We start from the raw sequence: 21,697 nt of genomic DNA, 5'->3' as shown, positions 1-21,697 counted from the left end.
TAATAAAAAGAATAGTTAAAAAAAAACAACCAAAACCCTAAATACTTAATAAGAATCCAAAACATCTGGATAATAGGATTCACTTTACTAATCCTGAATGCCGATCGATGTGACAGGAGCCCAGACAGCAAAGCAGAGACAAGCCTGCCCGCCTCAGGGTGCAGCCCTGCGGGGCCTGGGGCCACATTCGGGATTCTTGACTTCATCCTAGAATAACGGGGTTCCACAGAGAACAGATATGGGGAGGCAGAAGGACGGCGATGTGACCTCAGGAGGGTTCTGCGGCCTTCAGAAAAGAAGTAGGGTGCTTGACCTTGGGGGCAGGGAGGTGAAGAGGGAAAGAAGCGGATTTGCTCCAGCACCCTCGGAACAGCAACAAAGATTGACAACACAGGTCACGAGCAAGTCCTAGGAAATTTCCAAGAATGGAAAGCACTCCAAGTCTGTTCTCTTATCACAGTGCAGCTAAACTACAACACACCAATCAAAAGGTCCTTAGAAAATTAACAATTATACTTACTTCAAATCACAATGGAAATTATAAAATATTCTGAAATGAAGGTTAATAGAAATGCTACACAGCAAAACTTTTGTGATGCAGCTAAGACCATTAGACGAAATTTTATAGCACTGGATGCCTACATTATAAAAGAAAGGCTAGAAATCAATGAATCACACATCTTAAGAAACTTTCTTGGACAACAAAATCCACCCAAAGACAGAAGGAAAGAAATAATAAAAGGAAGCAATTAATAAAACATACAATAAAGACTATCATCAAAGACAAAATGTGTTCTTTGAAAAGGCTAATAAAACATACACCTCTAAGGAGACAGTAAGGGAGGACGGAGGGAGAGAGACAGAGAGGAAGCAGAAACCACCAGCATTAGGAACGAAAAATAGGACATCACTGTAAATCCTACAAACAATAAAAATAAAAAATACTATGGACAATTTTATGAAAATTAATTTGAATATTTAGAGGAGAGGTACCAATTGCTAGAAAAGCAGAAATTAATACAATTGTCACAAGAAGAAACAAAATCCAAATGGTGTGAAAACTGTAAAAGAAATTGAGTCTATAATAACAATCTTTACCCTCACGGGATGTGTGATACATACAGCAAAATGTCAGTTAGAGTGTAGGTAGTATATATGGGTGTTCACTGCAGAATTTTCAACTCTTCCGTGTTTGAAATTTTTCAAAGTAAAAGGACACATAGGAAAGTTTCCCACACTAAAAAAAATAAATAAATAATAGTACTCCAGCCCAGATGACTTCACCAATGAACTTCACTAAATGTTTAAGACAGAAATAGCACCAATCATCCACAAACTCCTACAGAAAGGTGGAAAAGAGGAGATACTCCTTCAACTAATCCTGATATAAAAACGTGCTATGTGCCAAAACCTATGAGAGCAGATCCCCCTTCTGCCCTGTGTTGGTTTGGGCGAGTGTGAGCTAAAGCCCAAGGCTGGTATCACTCATGAATGGTGTACACACCTGCCCCATTCTCCAGTCTGGGGACAGACAGAACTCAGGTGGAGATGGGTCTACCTGCCAAGGCAAGGCTGCCCCTGCCAGCTCTGAGCTGCAGGACTAGGGCTGCCCAGGCCTGAGCTCTGGAGTCACAGTCCGGCCCTGTCCTTTCCCTTCCACCTGCCAGCGACAGGGTATGGGCAAATCATGTACCTCCCAATCTATAAAGTGGGAAAGCCTTATTCCTGGGGCTGTGGTGAGAACGAACTCAGATCATGACAGCGAAGGGCTTAACACAATGCCCATCTGTCATGCAGGAGGCTGGTAAATACCACAGGCCACAGCTACCCAACCCTGCCAGCACCCGAGCCCTGCCCTGTGCTCACAGCCCTCACCAGGGGCAGCCCAGCCCACCTGAGCTTCCATGTCGTGTAGCTTCTGCGTCTGCTTCAGCTGGTTCAGCGTGGGCTTCAGCTGCGCGGCCCCCACCGTCTTGCTTGTCCACTCATCCACCAGCTTGTGCAGATCATCCGTGAAGGTGCCTTTCTTGTTGTTGCTGTTGTTCACCTGCGCCTGGACGTGCAGGGTGGGCTGGGGGCCTGGCTCAGGGCCTGGGGCCAGGCTGCTGGTGGAGGACCCTGGGGAGTCACATACAGGCCAGGATTGGTGATGCCACATACTCTCCATGCCCCCAGCGGTCTCACTTCAGCCAGGCAGCACCTTGCTTCAAGAGGTGGTCTGGATTAAAGGGCCCAGCTGCCTTGTTTTAGACATGGTGGGGGATTTCCATGGGCTGTGGGTAACCAGACTATGCCAGGTGGCTGTCACTATCTCATAAGCCAGGCCAAGGGACAGGACCCTGTGGCAGCTGGCAGCCTCTGCTCAGCATCCACTCTGTGCCCACTGCTGCCCGTGTGGGCATCAGAGCATCCCTCTGTGCCCACAGCATCCACTCTGGCCCACTGTTCCCAGAGCTCAGGAAACTCTTAGCATGGCCAGACACACGTGTCCTGTGGCCTAGGGTCGGATTCCTCAGGCTCTCTCTGGCCTCTGCATCCTCAGCTGTGACATGAGGACGCGGGGGAGGTGGTTAGCACACAGTAGTTACGGCTGGCTTGCTGGCAACCCCTGGCTTATGGGAAAATGCTTGCCATAGGCTGCGATATTGGCATTCCCATGAACCCTAATGGCTTGGTTGTTTGGAACTCAAGACAGAGAAATTGTGCCTTTCCTTACCAGAGCATTTGGGGAAGATATTAATAAAGGGTACAAATACCTAGAGCCACCTGACATGGGCTCCACCAGCCCTAGCCATGGGCCGGGGCGGAAGCAGGAGGGAGCAGGGAGCCCCTCTGGGGAGGTGAGCACTCAAAGATTCATTTTTAAATGACCAAAATGGGATTTCTTAATTTTTTAAACCATGTTCCTCCCCTACACGCATAATTTCTGGTTAACAATTTTGAAAAGCCAATTTAAAATTTTTCTGCCTTGGAAAAATAACCTAACGACCAACTCTTCAAACAAGCTGTCCTGAAATGTAGTGGACTTTAGTGGATAGCAATGAAAAAGCACAGACACAAACAATTAAAAATTAGTGATGAGATTTTACACACACGGAGCTATTCCTACATGAAAAGTTCAGCCAGAAAAGAAAAAAAAATTAAAAACGAGAGAGATGAGAGAGAGAGAGAAGTGAGTGGCCCAGGTAGACTAATACCCACTCGGTCCTGGTATCTGTCCTCGTGGGAGGCACTCATCTTTAGGACTTCAAGGAAATACTCATCCCTACGGTTTTGGAAAAGGAGCCAATTAACGATTGGTAATTTGTGGATGTTCTGGAGAAGGACAAGCCTGTTAGATGTGAACTGGCGAGACTGCACAAACTCTAGGAGCCATGGAGACACAAAAGGGAGCTGAGGGCAGCTGTCCCGCCAGGCAGAAGCGAAGCGGTGCCCAACAGAGGGGCATGGAGGGGCCACGCCCGCTTAGCCGCGGGGACCCTGATGTGCACTAGCCACAATAAAGCCCATGCGATGAGAGAGGACAAAAGGGGAAAAAACCCGGATAATTACTACTGCTGTGTTCTTTGCCTAGGCAGAGACGCTTCAGGGCAGACCCTGCAAGGGAAAAAGAAACGACACAAGACCACAGGGTTAGGCAGAACAGCACACACCAGGACACGCTACCACACTTTAAGCAAAAGTCGTCAGTGTGCAGGGAGGGGCAGACACAAGGCAGCGGTTCAGAGAAGAGGGCCGACCCGGCTTGGGGTATCTGGGCAGCCCCCCAGAGTTAGTGTGCAGGCTCACACGAGCTTCACCCAGGTGGCGGAGGTGCCGGGGCCAAGCCCCCCAGCTTGAGGGAGCAGTGTTTGTCTCTAGAAGCATATTCCAAGAAAAGAAAAAGAGAAAGAAAAAAAGGGGGGAAAAAAAAAAGCAAAGCATACTGGCTGGCTTTCCAACGTCAGGCTGTTGGGAGCCCCACTGGTTGAGGCAGGAAAACCCATGGACGGTTGCCACGAGAGCTCTGGAGTGGAGCTGGGCGCAGCCTGGCTTGGCCACTGAAGCCCATCGGAGGTTTTCCAAGTGCAGAAAGATACATTGTTTTGCAGGTTTGAGGCCAATTCTGGATCCCAGATGGTTGCCTTGGATGAGGTCAGCGGTAGGCGTCGAAAAGGGGAACACGAGGGTTTCTAGCTAACGGCTGACCCCGACATTTTGGGACACTGATTGCTGCCTCTTCTTTAACAGTCCACATCCACAAGGGGCAGGGTGAGGCCTCCATCTGGAACAGTCCAGCCTCCTTGTTATTGGACCACCACTAAGGGGACCAGCCCCACGGTGACCAGAGGCTGTCTGGTGTGCACTAAATGTAATGTGCCGGCTGGTCAGTGCCCAGCCCAGGCAGTGGCCATACTGGCTTATCCTGTGGCCTTCCAGGGAGCTGGGCAGGAGGAGCTGGGATGGGCAAGAACAGGCTCAGACTTCCCCAAGGTCACTCGGCAAAGCCACGCTAGCATGGAGGGTCTGTCCTCGCTCCAGCCCATGGCCCCCTCGCCAGGAGCACGCGCCCTCCCCTGCAGGGAAACGCTCTCCAAGAAGGGAGCCCAGAAGACCTAAAAGGCGATGCTTCAGCCTCCAGGGACTTGGAAAATCTGGCAACGTCCACATTCCTTTTCTATAAGGGCTTGCACCTCTTGCCTTGGGGGACAGCAGGCAAACCCTTGGCCCAGCTCTGTGGCCCAAGTTTGGCCCAAGCTGTGTGTACAGGACTTGGAAACCTAGCTCAAATGAACTTATTATTTTTAGCCGATTCTGTATGTTCTCTGAGGCTAATGTGGGGAAAAGTGAGGTGATGGACTGTTGGAGTCTTTTGTTTTGTTTTTGAGACAAGAATCTCACTCTGTCACCCCAACTAGAGTGCAGTAGCATCATCATAGCCCACTGCAACCTTAAACTCTTGGGCTCAAGCAATCTTCCTACCTCAGCCTCAAGTAGCTGAGACTACAGGTACGCACCACCACAGCCTGCTAATTTTTCCATTTTCAGTAGAGACGGGGTCTCGCTCTTGCCCAGGCTAGTCAGAGTCTTTAAAGTTCAAATAAAAAGGAGCTGGGCAGGAGGATGGATACACCTGGATGAGAAGCTCTGAAGGGCTGTGCCCTTGCTGGTCTATGTTCTGAGATGAAACCCTACCAGGAACAGAGCTGGTGTCCTCTTGGGAGCTCACTGCAGTGTGCAGGGGAGGTTTGGTTTGCTTTCTACAGTACAAGAAAGACCCCTGAGGTCTGCAACTGTGGCCTGGGCTTGGATCCAGCATGCAGCGGACTGGGTGAGCACCATTTGCTCCATCAGGCTCCGTGTGGGGTTGCAGCCCCTTCTGGGATGCAACAGTCCTATATGGACAGCTAAGACACAGGGACTAGTGGTCATGCTGGGTCGCCTGGCTACAGTAGGTGCTTTATAAAAGCTGCTCTGTGCCTGCCTGGCAGCTCTTGGTGTGGTTGAAACTCTGCATTTGGGGCTAATTCCTGGCTGTTGTCATCTTGGGAAGAACTTGAGACAGGGCAGCGGCAGGCTGGGAACCACCAGAGGGAGCCCAGACCTGCCATCAGAGCTGAGCCGGACTCCTGCTCTGGGAACCCAGACACATGCCCAGAGCCAGGATCACACCACCGTGGGGGCCTCCACAGCCTTCCCAGACTCAGGCCCCAGGTGCGCAGAGCACTGACTGCTCCCGGCCCTCAGGGCAAACTGATGGATGCCTGCCCCTTGACATTAAGGACACACTGTGCAGTGTCACTACCTGGCTGGGGGCAGACACTTTGCCACCCTCTGACAGCCCCATTCATCCTTAAGTGGCTCCTTAGTCCATGTCCCCACAGCACCTCTGTCCTGGCCCAGGTCCTGCCCCTCATTCTGTGTCAGGACAATCCCCCCCCCACCCCAAAGGAACAAAGGAACCTGCAGGAGGCTGATGGCTTAAACCAGGCCCACCCCAGCCTCGTTGCAGGACTCTGGACTACTCAGGTGGGTGCTGAGGGTGGGGCTTGGTGGCCTCGCCCCAGCTGTTGGGAGATACAGTGTTTTCTTCCCACAATATAAACGTGGCAGCACAAAGACGTAAGTAGGGCCCATTCTTGGATGTGGCATCCTCTGCTCTCATGCAGATGTCTAGAAGAGCCCTTCGGCACGAGCTGCTCGCCGCCTGCCTCTCAGGGCACCAGGTGAGGTCCCTGCCTTGCTTCACCCTCAGTCCGCTCTGGCACAAAAACAACCTGCTCTGGGGTTGACAGTCCCACCCTCTCCATAGCCAGAGCACCCACCACTGTCCAGACCCCTGGCTGGCTACAGGGAGGATGCCTCAAACGTGAGGGAGTCAAGCCAAGGGCATCTGATGGGGACAGATGGCTTAAAAAGTGGGTCAGCCCTTGAGCAGCCCCCACATTTGCATTCTACACCTCAGCGCTCACATACTGTCCAGTCCCCACGACACAGCAGGAGCTACGACCTCAGCACGACGCTGGCCGGGGCAGCCCACCTCCCCTCACAGGCTGGGCTGGTGGCTTCGCCTCACCCCACGCACGGCTTCGGGGAGGGGGCTGGCCTCACTCCACAGTCAGCATTGCTCCCTTTTCCGGCAGAGGAAAAAAATGGGCATCAGGGCCAAAACCCCTTTGGGTAGCTACACATGGAGCAACCATGTTCTTCAGCTGAGAAAATGGCCAAAAATATTGTCCACAAAGCATCAACTGGGAACCGAGGATGTGCCTCAGCTCTGCCCAGGGTGATCTGGGGATGTTTTCATTCACCCTGAGCTGCAGACCCCAGGTCCCACAGGGACCCGAAGCACACGGGCCTGCTCCACGGCCAGCCGCAGAGGAGAGCTGCACTGACCGCCCAGCCTGACCACCCGGGCTGCCCAGGGCGGGAGCCCTCCTCTCTGGGTGCCCTCTGCCCCAGGAGCCTCCCCGCACCCACTGTAGAGGGCCTTGCTGAGCACTCACTCTCCCCACGCCAGGGAGGGATGAAAACACCGCAGGGGAGGGCAGGGCCAGAAGGGCCCCACAGGGGCACCTGAGGGTCCCTGAGTGGAACGTGCTGCAGCCAACAAACAACCTGAGGAAAACGTGAGACCCGTGGTTCCTGCAGGAACAGAGAAAGACCCAGAAGGCTGTCAGCACCTGCTGGTCAGGTGGGAGGATCCAAAAGGAAAACAGCTTCTGATCAACAGAACCACCAGGGTGCCATCTCGGGGTCTGCACCAAGACCCCTCCTCTCCGGTTCAGAGTCCACCATCCTTCAGCACGCACAGGGTCACCTGAGCTCCCCCCAGCATGTGCAACCACAAGAAGGGGTCCCATAGATCTATAGGTCTGTACTGAGAACCCGCCTTGTGGGGATCCACCAGGAGGTCTGCACTCCCTGGGGGCCTGCCCACCCGATGCTCCCGACCTCAGCCTACTCCCTGTCCCTCCACGCAGGGTCAGCTCCCAGCCTCTGGAACTGCCGGCTGCTTTGCTGGCCCTAGCCCAGGCACGGCCACCTGGGCACCCCATGCCCCCAGCCCACCCTCTGACCTGGCTTCAACCTGCCTGCCTGGGGCTGTTTCATCTTCTCTGAGCTTCACAGAGGCAGGGCTCTTTCTGTACTTCAAAGTTTAATGCCCACTTTGTTTTCCTGGAGCTGTTTCTCTTCTAGAAATTAGGGAGCAAAAACTTCCCCTCCTCTTGTGGGCTTTCTTGTGGGTTTACCCAGGAACCAGCAGATGTATGAACGAAGCGGCAGCTCAAAGAGAAGCCCCGACCTCTACAGCCCACGGGCCAGAGCCACATGACGGGAGGGCAGTCCCAGCTCCCGCAGAGCAGCAGGGGGAGCTCAGAGGTCCACAACGGACTCTAACGGGCCTTGAGAGGCACCCAGGGCAGGAGCCCACCCAGGCTCTCCCTGACCTGCAACTGCAGGCCCTGGGGGGACACATTATGGCCTGAAAGGACTAGGAGGCAGCCAGGGCTTGCCTGACGGGCCCAGCTGTGAGAACAAGCAAGACCACGGGCCTCACAGCACCGAGGCAGAAACGAAGCCTGGACCACACCTGAAATCAACCCACCCACGCCAAACCTCCCAGGGCCCCTCACCCCTGGTGACAGTGCCAGGACAGACCACACAGGCATGAACCAGGAGAGGAACAGCAAGTGAGGTGTCAGGCGAGCAGGGGAGGACAAGGCTGCTGCAAAAGGTTTCAGCGCCGCACAGAGGGGGCTCTTCTATCCCTCCCCGGACTCAGCCGCTAACCAGCCGCCAGACTGCAGAACCGACAGCCCGGAAAACACTGTGACTGGCCGAGGCACGCTGTTAAATGACCGAGAAGCCCCTGGGAGGTCCCCGGCATTTCTACGTGGCCCTTGTGTCCTCGACCTGCCCGCCTGGAGAATGGTGACCCACGTGGACCTCTGATGGGGGTGGGCTGATGGCAATGGACGCCTCCCGTGGACGTGGCCTCTGGCTCCTAACAAGCACAATGTATCTTTATTGTACAAGCAAAAAGTCAAGTGCCCCAAACCAGCATATCCAATCCAATTGTTTAAAAGCTTAATTGTTAAAAAGCTTAATTTTCCTGTTAAAAAGATAAAAACTTAAAAGCTCTACAGCTTTTGATTCATTTGCCAATCATTCTCAGGGTTAAAAAAACCAACTGCACAATTTCGGATGGCCCCGAGCAAGTGTGCCTTTCCTGGAAATGGAATTCCCGGGCACTGAGAGCCTGTTCCAGGGTATCTGAGCGACTGGAACTGAGTTTTGGTTTAGTGGAGATTCGAGGAACTGTGTCACTGAGTTCATCCCTGCGGTCACATGAGCTCACAGGAAAATATACCAGGTAAAGTGCTCCAGCTGGATGGAAGAGGAGGAGGGGACAGCCAGGAAAGACGCACGCTCCACAGAAGAGCTGCAGGGGAGGCTGTCAGTCTCATCTTTCAGGTTGGACAGGGCAGAGAGATGACAGAGGGGACCAGACCTCCCCTCGCAGTGGGGAGGGGCTCGGGCCGAGCTGGAGCACACTCTCTCAGCATTGCCACATGCAGGGAGCGGGTGGGGTATGCACAGTGCTGGGCGTTGGGATTAGGCCCTGGTACAGAAGCCACACCCTCCAGTGACCTTTAGAACCATATGGACTGGCTACATGCGTGTCTTCACAGTCCAGACATGTGTGACACACACCATGCGTCTGGAGAAGGTTGGGGTTGTCTTTTTGTTGTCGCTGGAACTGGGGACAGCGGACATGTATATTTGCCACAATTGCAACAGAAAACAAACTACATCCAACATAAAAAAATTAAATAAATGAGGTGACGAGAAAATGCGAAGGGCCCCCGTACGTCCGGGCGGAGGTGCCCGAGGCGGAGCGCAGGCACTCCGCTGCGCATGCTTTTGGTGCCCAGGCATGAGCCAAGAGCATGCACACGCGCTGTGTGGGGCCAGGACGGGGGCGGCAGCCACTCTCAGGGACCGGCTCGCAGGGTTCCACTTTTGATATTAAATAAGTGACTTCAATGGGGTGGGGGAGGCATCCTATGAAATGTATGAAAGGTAATGAAGACAGGGAGAGCGTGGGGTGGGGAGAAACCAAGGGCCAGGAGGTGATAAAATACAAAAGAACAAATACAGACAGATGGACACAGATACGGGTCCACTGAGGAATCGAGCACGAGGTTTGCTACTAGACTTATAGGTCACTCTCTCAGACGTTGGGTGGTAAACCGTCCAGCCTGCAAATGAATATAGAGGGAAGAAAACAAAGAGACACTCATCAAGTACAGGTTGCTGCGATTCCTCCTCCACACCAACAGCCACACCAGCCTCGTCACTTAACATCCACGGCTCCATCTAGCCCAGCCCAGAGCACCAAAGCCACTGGCCACGTAATGGGAAGGTGGAGTGTAGGAGCGGAAGAGAAGCGGCCCGGAGGAGGGCGGGTGGGGCAGGGTGCCTTCGTGGTCACCATGATTTCTCTGGACAGAGATGGTGAGGACAGGAGAGCGCCTTATCAAGCAGCTGCTGCCGTCCATGACAGCATTGACGAGAAAGCATTTCCTCCTCAGGGCCAACTCCCAGCTCGAAACCTGTGCCCTTGTCCCCCAGCCGTCCCTCTGGACTTTGGAAGGACCGGTGTTTAGCACCGTCTGGCTCTGCTGTGAGGGGCAGGGTGGGGGTGGGCAGCCAGTGCCTAGGAACACGTGCTACCGAGCACACAGCTAGACGCCAGGTCCCCTCCCCTCCCCGTCCTGACCACTTCCCTGAGGTCTGCTCTAGCAGAGCATCGCCTCCCCCTGAGCTTATAGCATTGGTGGTGGTTGGGGCAATTCCATTCTTTTCATCCAAAGACTATATCTTTTTTCCTTTCTTAAGAAGCTACTCGGCAGCCTTTGCTGCAGCTTGTGCCCCTCTACACAATACAGGCGTGCTCCTGGGGACACCACTGAGGCCCTGTGTGGCTAGCACATGCTCGGAGACAGGCAAGCTGGGAATCACCTTGGCCACGCGCTCCGCCTCCGTCACTGGCTAAGCCGGAGCAGATGTCCGAAGACAGGGAGGCCCGGACGGAGCAGGGCTGCTGGGTCTGCACGGCCTTCCCGCTCGGGCCGGTGCTGGCCGCAGCGGGCCCCACACTGGCTTGGGCAGGGTCCTTAGCAGGAGGGCCTCTGCTGGAGTCAGCCAAGTGACCTGGGCAGGGGGAGAAGAGGTGACAGGCACGATGAGGCGCTGCCGGGCAGGGGCCATGCGGGCTGTCTGTTCTGCCTGCTGGTTGCTGGGTGACCTTGGGGAAGTTGAGTCTCCTGCAGACGAAGGGCACGAGGCCTGATCTCCCATATGGGAGTGTTGGGGAAGATCAAAGAAAGCGCCCAGTCTCCACCAGTCCCCAGCACTGTGCTGGACTTGTGCTGTGCAAACATGGTGACAAAAGCCACACACCCAGGCTCGCGGTGGCCTATGCACGTCTTGCCCTAATTAGTCTCCTCTTAGCTATGAGAATTGGCACTGAATTCACATAATTTGTGCGATCTGTGGATGTGTGCCCTGCAGGTGGTTGGCTTACAGGTAGCTTATAGTGGCTTCTCACCTGGCATACTTGGACACTTGGGCTCACAGGGTGTCCACCTCAGAGCACCAGGGCTCTCAGGCTGTGTACACGCAGCAGTGCCACTCGGGGGGCCTCAAGAATGCCTGATAGGCACAGGCATGGGCTCCTGGCTGCCTGGAGCCAGATCAGTGCCAAGGCAGTGAGCAGGTCTCACCTTGAACAAGACCAGGAGTTTGTCATCATTCTAACTCTCACCCCCAAAGGCAGCTGCTCGGCTGGCAAGCACCTGAGAAATGCAGCTGGAAGGAAGCAGTTGCCACCCTTCTGAGGCAGCGCCCTTCAGGGAGGAGCAGGTGGGGGGGAGCCACCTCGAGCTTCCCTGGCACCCCCCGCCCCTCACTCAGGGGTGAGGCCCGGCTCCTCGCGGCCCCGGGGCAAGCACAGGCCCTGCCTCTCTGCACCTCGGCCTGCACTGACGTCCCTGTTCCCGTGAAAGGAGACTCAGAAAGGAGAAAACCCCAAGTGTCCTTCCAGGTCTGAGGGTGGCACATCTGCACTGAGCACACCTCCCAAGCTCGCTTGGGGATCCCTGGGCCCTGCTCCCATCCCATTCCCCGACCCCAGCGCAGCCCTCCCCCTGGAGGCCGACCTGTGCTGGAGGCCACGACCTTGAGCTGCCGCACCAGGGGGTTCAGCAGCTTCCCCGCCTTCAGCTTGCTCTTGCTGGTTTTTCTCCGGCGGCCGGTAGGGGGCGCCGTGTGGAAGAAGCCCACGTTGGGGGGCAGCGGCTTGCCCAGCCGGCGGTACAGAGCCTCGATCTCCTGCTTCTGCTGGCTCTGAAGCTCTGAGATCTCCTTCAGGTGCCTGGAGGAGGGGAGAGAGGAGCAGGGCAGGTGAGCGCGCTCAGCGAGCTGCAACACCGCCGCCGTGTGAGAACAGGTGGTGTGGGGCGGGCAGCTACATCTGTGCCTTGGCCCAGGTCACTCAGAAGGGCCACACTGGGCTTTAAAATGGCAACTGTTTATATTGAAACCAGGAGGGCACCACGTTGGGGGCCTCAGGTATTAACATGCCCGATGACAGGGGTGAGCCTAAGGAACTTCAAATTTTCCCACATCCACAATTTGTTTTCATGGTTGTTTCAGTGGTCAGGGACTCCACGCTTACACTTGCAATAAAAACCCTAAACATTCACACAGGTGGACAGAAAATCAGCTGGTGCCTGGCACTGAGAGACGGCCTCAGTTCACCAGGCAAACATGCGTTATTTCCTCAAGGCAACAGGGAGCGTGGGAGGCAGCTCGGAGGAGGGGCCAGACCTGCAGGAGCACACCACACAGATGCTTATTTCCGGCCAGCCCACTGGGTCTAGTGTGCAAGGTCACATGTCATCGTGCAGGTGAAATGCAGCGAGCGGATCACTGGTCATGGGCGAGGGCAGTTTCCAGGACAGCGGAGGAAAGGAAGCCATGGCTCCTTGCTGGGCCTCCCTGCTGCATCTGGGAGCGCTGAGCTTCCGCAGGCCTGAGGCCTCCCACGGGGCCCCAGCTGCCCAGCTGGGGGCTGCGGCACCTCCCTGTCACCCCAGGCCCTCCTCTTATGGCTAGGAAAACAGATGGTTGCCACAGTTGGAAATGAGGAAGCAAGTTCTGATTTTACCTCCTGTATCTTCAATAACTGCCAAATTTGCTTTAAAAAAAATGACTTTCTTTAGCTACTAAAATAAATAAAAATAAAACCCTGAACAGCTTTCTCCATATAAACTCCAGAGAGGAACAACAAAGGACTGTCTGCACCAGATTATCTTCTGAAAGTGAGAACGGTTTCAAGGCAGAGTGCTGACTGCCCGCCACGGCTGTTGCGTGGGCAGAGGCAGCGTCTTATCCAGAAGGACTTCAGGCCCCTCCGAGGCCCGAGCCCTACGGCTCAGCTGCAGCTGGCTGCCCTGACTGCAATGGGATTCCCGTGCTGGGGCTCCCCATTTGTCTCAAGCTGCCCTGGGGCTGCTCCCTGCAGAACCAGGGGCCCCAGATGTCTGCACACACAGGCTGGGCAGAGGACAGGGCTCCTAGAGTCCTAAGAAACCCCAATGCTCACACCAGAAACCGCGTGGTGGAGCCCAGGCACCTGCGTTCTAACGAGGTGTCCAGGGGTGTTAATGCAAGCAAGGTTTGGGAACCGCTGGCTACTGCCTATCAGATGCCACCAAGTCCCCTCAATTCTCAGTTGAGGTTCAAAATTTCCCTTACTCCCTTTGAAATGGTCTACCCCTTTCCACGGGGGCTCCATGGTCCTCTCGGTGTCTATTTCCCCTGTCCTAGGTTCTGTGAATCACCTCCTTTGTCTTTTGGGGTGCTTCTGGGCTCCTTCCCCTCCCTCTGTCCTTCCCTTACTAGGCCCCGCCCCTTTCCCTAGGCCCTGCCCACTTCTGACTCCCAACCATACCTGCCATTTAGGTCCCGCCCCTCATCTCTAGGCCCTGCCCCACATCCAGGCCACACCCCTGGCTCCCCATCTGCTCTCACCCAGGATACAGGCTCTCCTCAGAGCCTGCAGCAGCTTCTGTCCCCAGTGTTCTCACATCCAAACTCTCCTGCCCCTTCTGCAAGGCTGCCCTCATGGTGGCTGGCAGTGGGCCGTGGCCTGGCCACATCTCAGCTCCCCTTTGTGCCTGCTGACCACTGGCTTCCCAGGGTAACACACCCGCTGAGAGGCCATGCCCAGGATCTCTTGCCCTTCTGTCCTGAGAGGTTCCAGGTCATGTCCCCCTTGGGACCCGTCCACCCACTGGCCTCCACAAAGGCTCTGCTGGGCCGTGAGGCCGCAGGTACCTCCAAGACCAGCACCACATCCACCAGCCCTGCCCTCCTGCCTGTCCCAGCCGGCTCCAGCTCACCCCTCGTCAGCTCTTCACAGACCAGTGGACACTCAGTACCTCCTCAATGGCAGCTCTGACCACCCCACCCAGCCGGGCAGAAGCCACGCAGAGAGGGCGGCAGGAGAGAAAGGAGGCCCACAGCCCGTGCAGCTCTGTGACCTCAAACAGCACCCCGCTCTCTCTCTGCTTTTCAGTGCTGGCAAGTCCTGTGTCAGCCACAGCTTAATGACCTCACTGCTGGGCTCTATCTCCCACCCTGAAGGCCATCTCAGGGTGGCAGGTGCCTCACAGCACCCCCTGACCATACTGGGGACAGAATAGATATTTGCTGGATGAGAGAGACAGAGGGTGAGAAAGAGGGAGGGAAAGAGGGAGAGAGAAATGGGACGGGAGGGAGAGACAGAGATGGAGAAAGAGATATGGGAGTGAGGGGGAGAGGGAGAGGAGTGGGAGAGAGATGGAGGGGAGAAAAAAGGACAGAGTGAGAAACAGGGAAGGAAAGAGAGGGAGAGAGAAGGAGAGAGAAATGGGAAGAGACACAGGGAGGGAGAAAGAGAGGGAGAAGCAGATAGACACAGTGAGGAAGGCACACGACCCAGTGACAACTCAGTGATGGCCCGAGACATCCCCAAGGGCGGCAGAAGGAAGGAGTGGGCTGCAGGAAGCCGGAAGGGCAACATGGCCCCCAGAGCCGCCAGGCAGATGGCCGGGCAGGGGCCGGCCCAGCCTGGAGACGCTCTAGGCGAGGAGCTCTCCACCCAGAGCAGCAGGGTGGGTCTAAGGTGGCCTCATCTCTGCCTGGCCAGCCGCTGCAAGTGGCTGCTTGGCCAGGACTTTGGCCCTGCCCCATCGCTGCCCTCACACGCTGGAGGGCCCTCCCCGCAGGACCTACTTCTCCCGCAGACTCTGCAGCTCCTTCTTTATGTCGGCGTCCTCGAACTCCGAGTCATTGTCGCTGCTGATGTAGGATGACTGGGAGTGGAAGGAGGTCACGCTGATGGTGGGGACCTTCACGCCTGCCCTGCCAGGCGTCTCCGGGCCCAGAGAGCCGGCCTGCGAGGGCCTGTGCAGGAAGGCGGTGGCCTTCTTCACCAGGTCGCTGGCCACGCCCCCGCCGCTGGGCAGGGACGCCTGCTTCTGCACCGCAGGCCGCCCCTGAGGGCACTCGTCCCCGGAGTCGCTGGACACGGGCTCGCCCAAGCCGACCTCGATAGAGGATGCTGTCTGCGCCCGCCGCACCGCCAGCTTCACGTCCGGGCTGGAAGGCGCCTCGTCCAGGTAGACGTCGGGCGGGGCGGAGTACCTCAGGCTGTGGGGGGAGGCCAGCGTCCACTCGTCCTGCGTGCTGACCACTGAGAAGCGGCCCACGGTCTTGGCTGGCGAGCTGCCATCCTGCTGCCCTGGCCGCTTCCAAGGGGACCCTGAGGCCCGGGCGCCGTACGTCTGGGGGTGGCCGGCCTGACCACCCTCTGTGATCGTCCCCGTGCGGCTCTGAAGGAGCTCTGCCGAGCTTTCCCCAGGGACCCTGCTGTCCATGGCCGTGGGTTCCGTAAGTGCAGGGCTCGCATCCTTGGGAAACAAGCGGAAATGAAGAGATGCCACGAGAACACCAGCAGAGGGCAAACCCCACCTGCCAGCCAGGGGCCTTGTCAAAGAAGTCAACCTTACCTGGGGGGCGCTGCGCGCCATGAAGGAGTCTGAGGCCACCTGCCCTCCGTCTCTGTCAAAGCCCAGTGTGCTGCTAGGAGACAACTCTGCTGTAGGAGCATCAGAAACGTTACTGGGCTGGTGAAGGAGGAAGAGAGGTGGCGCCCGCCAAGCAAACAAAACCAAATCCCACGGAGCACCGCCAGCTGGGCAGGAAAAGGGAGCTGGCACTTGGAGGAGCCACTTGTGTGTGCTCAGGGAAGTTTTGAAAACTGAAAATACACCATGATGTCCCAGCCCCGTGGCATCCGCTGCACGTCACTGTATGGAAGACACCCTACAAAGCCCCGGCAGGGGGAGAGGCACCCGGACACCCAGGTGCAGCCAGGCCCTCTGTGCACCTGACGGCCAGAACCCAGTCTTGCCCCGCTGTCTTCTGACGGCAGAGAGTTGCACAGCGCAGACGGACAGGGCTGGAAGCAGCCCTGCTCCCACGGTGTCTGGGGAACGTCCACTGCACCTGCAGCTGTCTCCGCTCTCCTTCCACAAAGACATTTCTGACCCTCTTTCCCAGGGGTGCCATGAAGAGCCAATGAGAGGCTGAGCAAGTTGGTGAGGGGGTCCCCCCTGCAGCCGAGACCCCCACATGGCAAAAGAAACTTGTGGGCAAGCAAGGCATGAGCCACATCTACATGCCACTGGTGTAGGCAGCAGGAGCCAACAGAGCCTCCGGGGAGGCTGAGGGGCCACTCTACGCACAAACACAAGTCTCCTTTGCACACCCCAAGAGGAAACTTGCAAGGGAATGTTAGCCCACATTCCTGAGGAGACTCGGTCCAGTCTCTGTCACGCATCCCCAACCCGTGGGCAGTGATCAACTTCCCTCCTCACATCCCTGCAGTGGGGATCATCTGACCTTTCTTTGCACACCTTCAGGGACAGGGGGCTCACTACAAACTACAATCCCTCTATTTCTAAACAGCTCTGATTGCCACAGAAGTTCACCTTTTCCAAACTGGGATCTGTCTCCTTAGAGCTTCCCCCACGAGTTCTGCACTCTGGGAAGAGTGTGAAGTGGGAGTGCAAGTCACACCGTTACTGAAGCTCAGTTTCCTCATCTGCAAAAGGGGCCCATGGGATGCATCTCACAGCATGAGGTCAGAGTCAGATGCAGTGACAAGGGCAGCCTAGCGCGTGGCCAGGCACAGGTGCTCGAACATAACCTCTCGTTTTTGCCCTTTCACAGACACTCCCGCTTCCCCCTCATCTTCCCCAGCCTGAATATCACCAGTTCTTCGTGTGCTCGGCTTCTGACCCCAGTGCCAGCTGTCCCATACCCTCTTAAAGTAGGGCATGTAGAAATAAACACAGCCTGGACTGTGGGGCCCCACCCGCCACTGATCCACACTGAGGTTTCTTTTAGGAGGCTTGGCTGGAGCCCTCCAAAAATTCCAGACTGAGAAGGAACCTCGCTCCTTAGAAGGTCAGCCCAGCTCCCTGAAGGAGACTCGGGCATTCAGGTAATGAAATGAAACCAAAGCAAAGGAGTTTCCAAGGAGATGTGCAAAGCCAGGAGTCAAGGGGGACCCTGCATCAGGTCTTCAGGGATGGCCCCGGCCTCAGCCGCTTCCCAGGAGCTGCGGCATCCCCCAGCCCCACGGCTCTGCTCCTGCCAAAATAGCCCTGGGTGTTTTGTGGGCATCCTGTATCCCTGCTGAATAATCGCAGGGCCTGGGGGAGGTACACCCGAATGTGTTTAGAGGCTCAGCTCGGGAATCCAGGGCGGGGACACAGTCCCTACCCCATCCTAGCATCCACCAGCGGGGCCTATCCGTTTCAAATGAGAGGACTTTCTCTCTTTGGAGTGTGAGCATGTGTTTCATCCTAGAACACAGTGGGTTTTAATTAAGCCTCACCCTAGATACTGAAGGATCACTTAAAGACAAAAGGGATGATTTTATCCCTCAAAAGACAAAGGGTGGGGGTGCAGATGTAGAAGGTTCTGGGGCATGGAAGGCTGGTGGCACCTCGAGAGTGCAGGGTTGGGTGGCCATCATGGGCTCGGTTACCTGTCATTGACAAAGATGTGCCCTGCTCCGCCACACCCCCTCGAGTAGAGGCCAGTTCTGACTTTTCCAACTGGAGGAAGAAACACAGAGGAAAGAGCTGAGATTGGCTAGTCAACATTTCAGCAGCTAAATCTGCAAATCCATTTCCCCTCCTGTCTCTGGAGCTGCCCTTGGGTGGCCCCTCAATGCACACCAAGACCCCAAACAGGGGTCACTTGTTGCAAGATGTGTGTGGGTGAGCCAGGCACAGGCAGGTGGGTCACCCAGAGCGGGACAGGCCCTGGGTGATGGTGGCCCTGCATAGCTGGGATGCCTGCCCACCCCCAGGCACTGGCCCCTGTCCCTGCCCCTGCCCCAAGATGGCGCCTCTGGGATGAAGCTGCTACTCACCGAGGGCTGGGGCAGCCGCGCATGCCCTGGGACCGCATCACTAGGCACCAGGGGCAGGGCCGGGTCTCCCCCACAGGCCTCCGTGCGAGGCCGGTCCCCTCTCAGGGGATCCAGGGTGAAGTCTCTGTCGCCCACCTCCACGGGGGTCCCAGCTGAGGCTGAGGAGGTGGGCACGTGCTCCTGGTAGAGCAGGGTCCGCAGCTTCTCATCCAGGCTCTTGATGGTGCTGTCCACAAAGCCCACCCTGGGGGGCGGCCCTTCCCCATCTGACTCCAGGGCAGAGGGTGGCTGTGGGACAGCAGCAGGCCCCAAGGGTGGGCTCGGGAGCTGGGAGGCAGCCAGGCTGATGGCCCCCACTGCGGCGGGGAGTGGGGGAGGGGGCTGCCCCAAGCCAGGCTGCGGGGCCCCACTGGGGGGGCTGGGCTCAGGTGCAGGAACCGGCAGGGGTTCCCCTGGGGCACTGGCCTCCCTGGCTGAGGCGGGCTCCCCCAGACCCACAGCACAGCTGGAGGGCTCCAGAGGTGGGGCACAAGGTCCTAGGCCCACCACGAGGGGCTGTGCAGCAAGCCGGGCATCGTGAGTCTCCACTAGTGGCTGGGGGGTCTCGAGCTCACTGGTCGGCCCCTGAGGGGTCCCTGGACCCCCTGCCTGGATGGCAGTCCCTGACACTGGCTCTGGCTTGGTGCTGGTGGCTGGTACAGCTGCGTCTTGGGGCAGAGCAGTCACAGGAGGGGAAGATGGTACCAAAGGGGCGGGTGCCCCGCTGGGAGGGTTGCTGGGGCCCGCCTGGCTCAGGAACTGCTGACCAGCTAGGAGGCCAGGTTGCTCCTTCAAGGGCAGCTGGTCTTTATAGGGTGCTGGATCTAGAAGAAATAGAAAAAATGCCTTTGTACCAACCTACTCAGCTCCTATTTTCCTGGCTCTCCCCTGGCTGAAAAGACGCCTTGCACAGCCTGGCCGTGGCCCCAGCATGCTGGGTTTCTGTTTCCCCAGCACACCAGGTCCCTGCCTCCCCACAGCGCGGGCTGGGCACTGGCTGCTGCTCCCGCAGATCTCTGAGCCGCCGCCGTCTCACCTCCAGTCCCTGTGCCAATGGTGTCCCCTTTGGCTGAACAGCAGCACTCCCTTCCTTCTGTGTGTAGCGTGGGACATCAGGTATGGCCCATTATCTGTCATCCCCCTGTCCTTTCACGCTCGAGGAGAGTGCTATGAAAACATGGCTTGTCTATCCTGCACTGGCCCATTCACAAAAATTTTTAAAATGAACTTTTTAAAATAAAAATTAAGGTGTTTAGGTAGCGAGCTGTGTACATTCCCATGCCCAGGAGCGAGCCGGAGCCCGGAGCCGTCTGTCAATCAGCCCCCCAGTCTTCAGTACGGTCCGAAGCATGACCTTCCAGGGCTGGTAAATGATGCTGGGGGAAAAACCTGGAACCCAGGCAGGGAAACAAAGTCCAACAGCGTCTTGTCCAGGAACTCAGGAAGTTTTTAACACCCTGCTGGGCACCGCGGACATCTGAGCGGAGGATGCAGGATGCAGCATTTCTCAAACTTCAGTGGCCCTGGAGCCCATTTTTCCTTACTTTAAAAAACAAACAAGCCTTTTGCCCTTCTAAAAAACACAAACTAAATGCACAAAACAAAAATGAATACTGTAAAACAACAAAAAAATGTGGGGATGGGGAGATTACCAGGACCTGGTGCCCGCTATGCCCCCAGACCGAGTGCCCCTCCCCCCACCAGCCCAACACAGTCAAACACTTCTGACAAGCATTTCCTCCGCTGTTTTTCTTTGTGGCTTTCCCATGTGTGTCTCTAAACACCACGGTTCGGTTTTGCACATCCTGTCAATGGAACGGTGCCTGGCCTCACTCTCACTGTGTGTGTTAGATGCGTCTGTGTGGTCGTGTGTCTGTGCAACTGCACCACAACGCACGCGCCCATCCTGTGCTGCTGCCCGCCGGGCCCCCGCCAGGTGGGACCGTGCCTAACACTGAATCACAGTGTAGGTGGGCCCACGCCACGCCAGGTGCCCAGGGTGGAGCTGCTGGTCAGAGAACAGTCTTTGGCCTTCAGTAGGGAATGCTAAGGGGCTGCCCAAAATGGGAGGCAGTTTCCCCTCCCATAGGCAGTCTCTGAGCGTTCCTAGGGCTTCCTGCCCTCCCAAGTTATCCTGGGGGTGTGTAACAGGGTCTCACTGTGGTTTATTTTTATCAATTGTGGTAAAAACACTTCACATGAGATCTGCCCTCTTAATAAATTTTTAAATGTGCAATACTGTATTGTTAACGATATAGGCACCATGTTATATGGCAGATCCTCTAGAATTTATTCAGCTCACATAACTGAAACTTTGTGCCCAGTGAACAGCAACTCCCAGCTCCCCCTCTCCCCTGACTCTGGCAACCTCCCTTCCACTCTCTGCTTCTGTGAGTTTGACTGTTTTAGTTTCCACATGTAAGAGGAATCGTGTAGTATTTGTCTTTCCGTGTTTGGCTTATTTCATTTAGCATAATGTCCTCCAGGTTCATCCATGTTGTCACAAATGACAGGGTTTCTTTCTTTATGGCTGAATAACATTCCTTTTGGAATATACACCACATTTTCTTTATCCACTCATCTGCCAGCAGACACTCGGGTTGTCTCCGTATCTTGGCTATTGTGAATAATACTGCGATGAACATGGGAGAGCAGACACTTCTTCCAGACCCTACTTTCAATTCTTGTGAGTATACATACACTCAGAAGGGGACTGCTGGAGCGTATGGTAGTCCAGTTTTATTTTTTGAAGAACCTCCACACTGTGATCCATAAAAGCTGTACTAATTTACATTCCTACCAACAGTGTACAAGGGTTCCCTTTTCTCCACATCCTTGCCAATACTTGCAGTCTTTTGTTTTTTGACAACAGCCATCTTAACAGGTGTGAGGTGGTATCTTGTAGTTTTGATTTGTGTTTCTCCAATAACTAATTCAATTGAGCCCCTTCTCCCATGCCCATTGGCCATCTGGGTATCTTCTTTTGGGACATACCTGTCTACGTCTCTTGCCTATTTTTCTACTGAGTGGTCATTCTTTTCTTTTTGATTGGTTCCTTCATGTATTCTGGATGAGATCTGTTTGCTGGCCATATGTGCTGCAGAATCTTCCCTCACTCCAAGATTCACCTAAGTGCCCAATTAGTGGTATCTTTTCATGACCAATAGTACTTAATTTCAATACAGTCATATTCAACCAATTTTTTAGCCAGTCTTTCCTTTAGCACTTTTTGTTGAACTTAGTTTGTTCTACCCTGGGTCTATAATGTTATTAGGTGATTAAGTATGGAATGTCCAATTTCCTTAAGTACCAAGTTTGACAGTTGATATCTCTGACATTTCCCTTTGACATGTCTTGTTTGTTTTTTTTTTATTGTGAAGGTACATCCTCATTCTTTCAAACACATATTTTGCCTTGTGATTATCTTTCAAAATTTTTTTTAAGAGCAATTTTTGTGAAACCATGGATAAGTAAAAAATTCGTGTTATTTTTGAATATGAGTTCTGTCATGGTATCAGGGCACCGCAGACAGCTTGAAATATCAACGAAGTGTCTAGGAAGGATGTGGCTAATGAAAGCACAGTACGCTGATGGTTTGAGAAGTTGATTCTAGTG

The 21,697-nt window shown here is 55.3% G+C and overlaps 1 protein-coding gene across 1 annotated transcript in view; it reads right to left on the bottom strand.

The window, feature by feature from the left end:
• The window catches only part of WNK2 (WNK lysine deficient protein kinase 2), a 124,785-nt gene that overhangs the window by 9,983 nt on the left and 93,105 nt on the right, over nucleotides 1-21,697 (bottom strand). The window contains exons 19-27 of the mRNA XM_045563487.1: nucleotides 18,044-18,906; nucleotides 17,654-17,723; nucleotides 15,606-15,694; nucleotides 14,830-15,506; nucleotides 11,709-11,923; nucleotides 10,510-10,701; nucleotides 9,648-9,746; nucleotides 3,553-3,597; nucleotides 1,895-2,118 (exon numbers count right to left, since the gene is read on the bottom strand). Coding sequence (XP_045419443.1) covers nucleotides 1,895-2,118; nucleotides 3,553-3,597; nucleotides 9,648-9,746; nucleotides 10,510-10,701; nucleotides 11,709-11,923; nucleotides 14,830-15,506; nucleotides 15,606-15,694; nucleotides 17,654-17,723; nucleotides 18,044-18,906 — 2,474 coding nt within the window. The remainder of the gene's footprint in view (nucleotides 1-1,894; nucleotides 2,119-3,552; nucleotides 3,598-9,647; nucleotides 9,747-10,509; nucleotides 10,702-11,708; nucleotides 11,924-14,829; nucleotides 15,507-15,605; nucleotides 15,695-17,653; nucleotides 17,724-18,043; nucleotides 18,907-21,697) is intronic.

The sequence above is a fragment of the Lemur catta genome, chromosome 10 (assembly GCF_020740605.2).
Source record: "Lemur catta isolate mLemCat1 chromosome 10, mLemCat1.pri, whole genome shotgun sequence".
Classification (NCBI taxonomy): domain Eukaryota; kingdom Metazoa; phylum Chordata; class Mammalia; order Primates; family Lemuridae; genus Lemur; species Lemur catta.
This window is presented reverse-complemented; position numbering and strand designations above follow the sequence as displayed.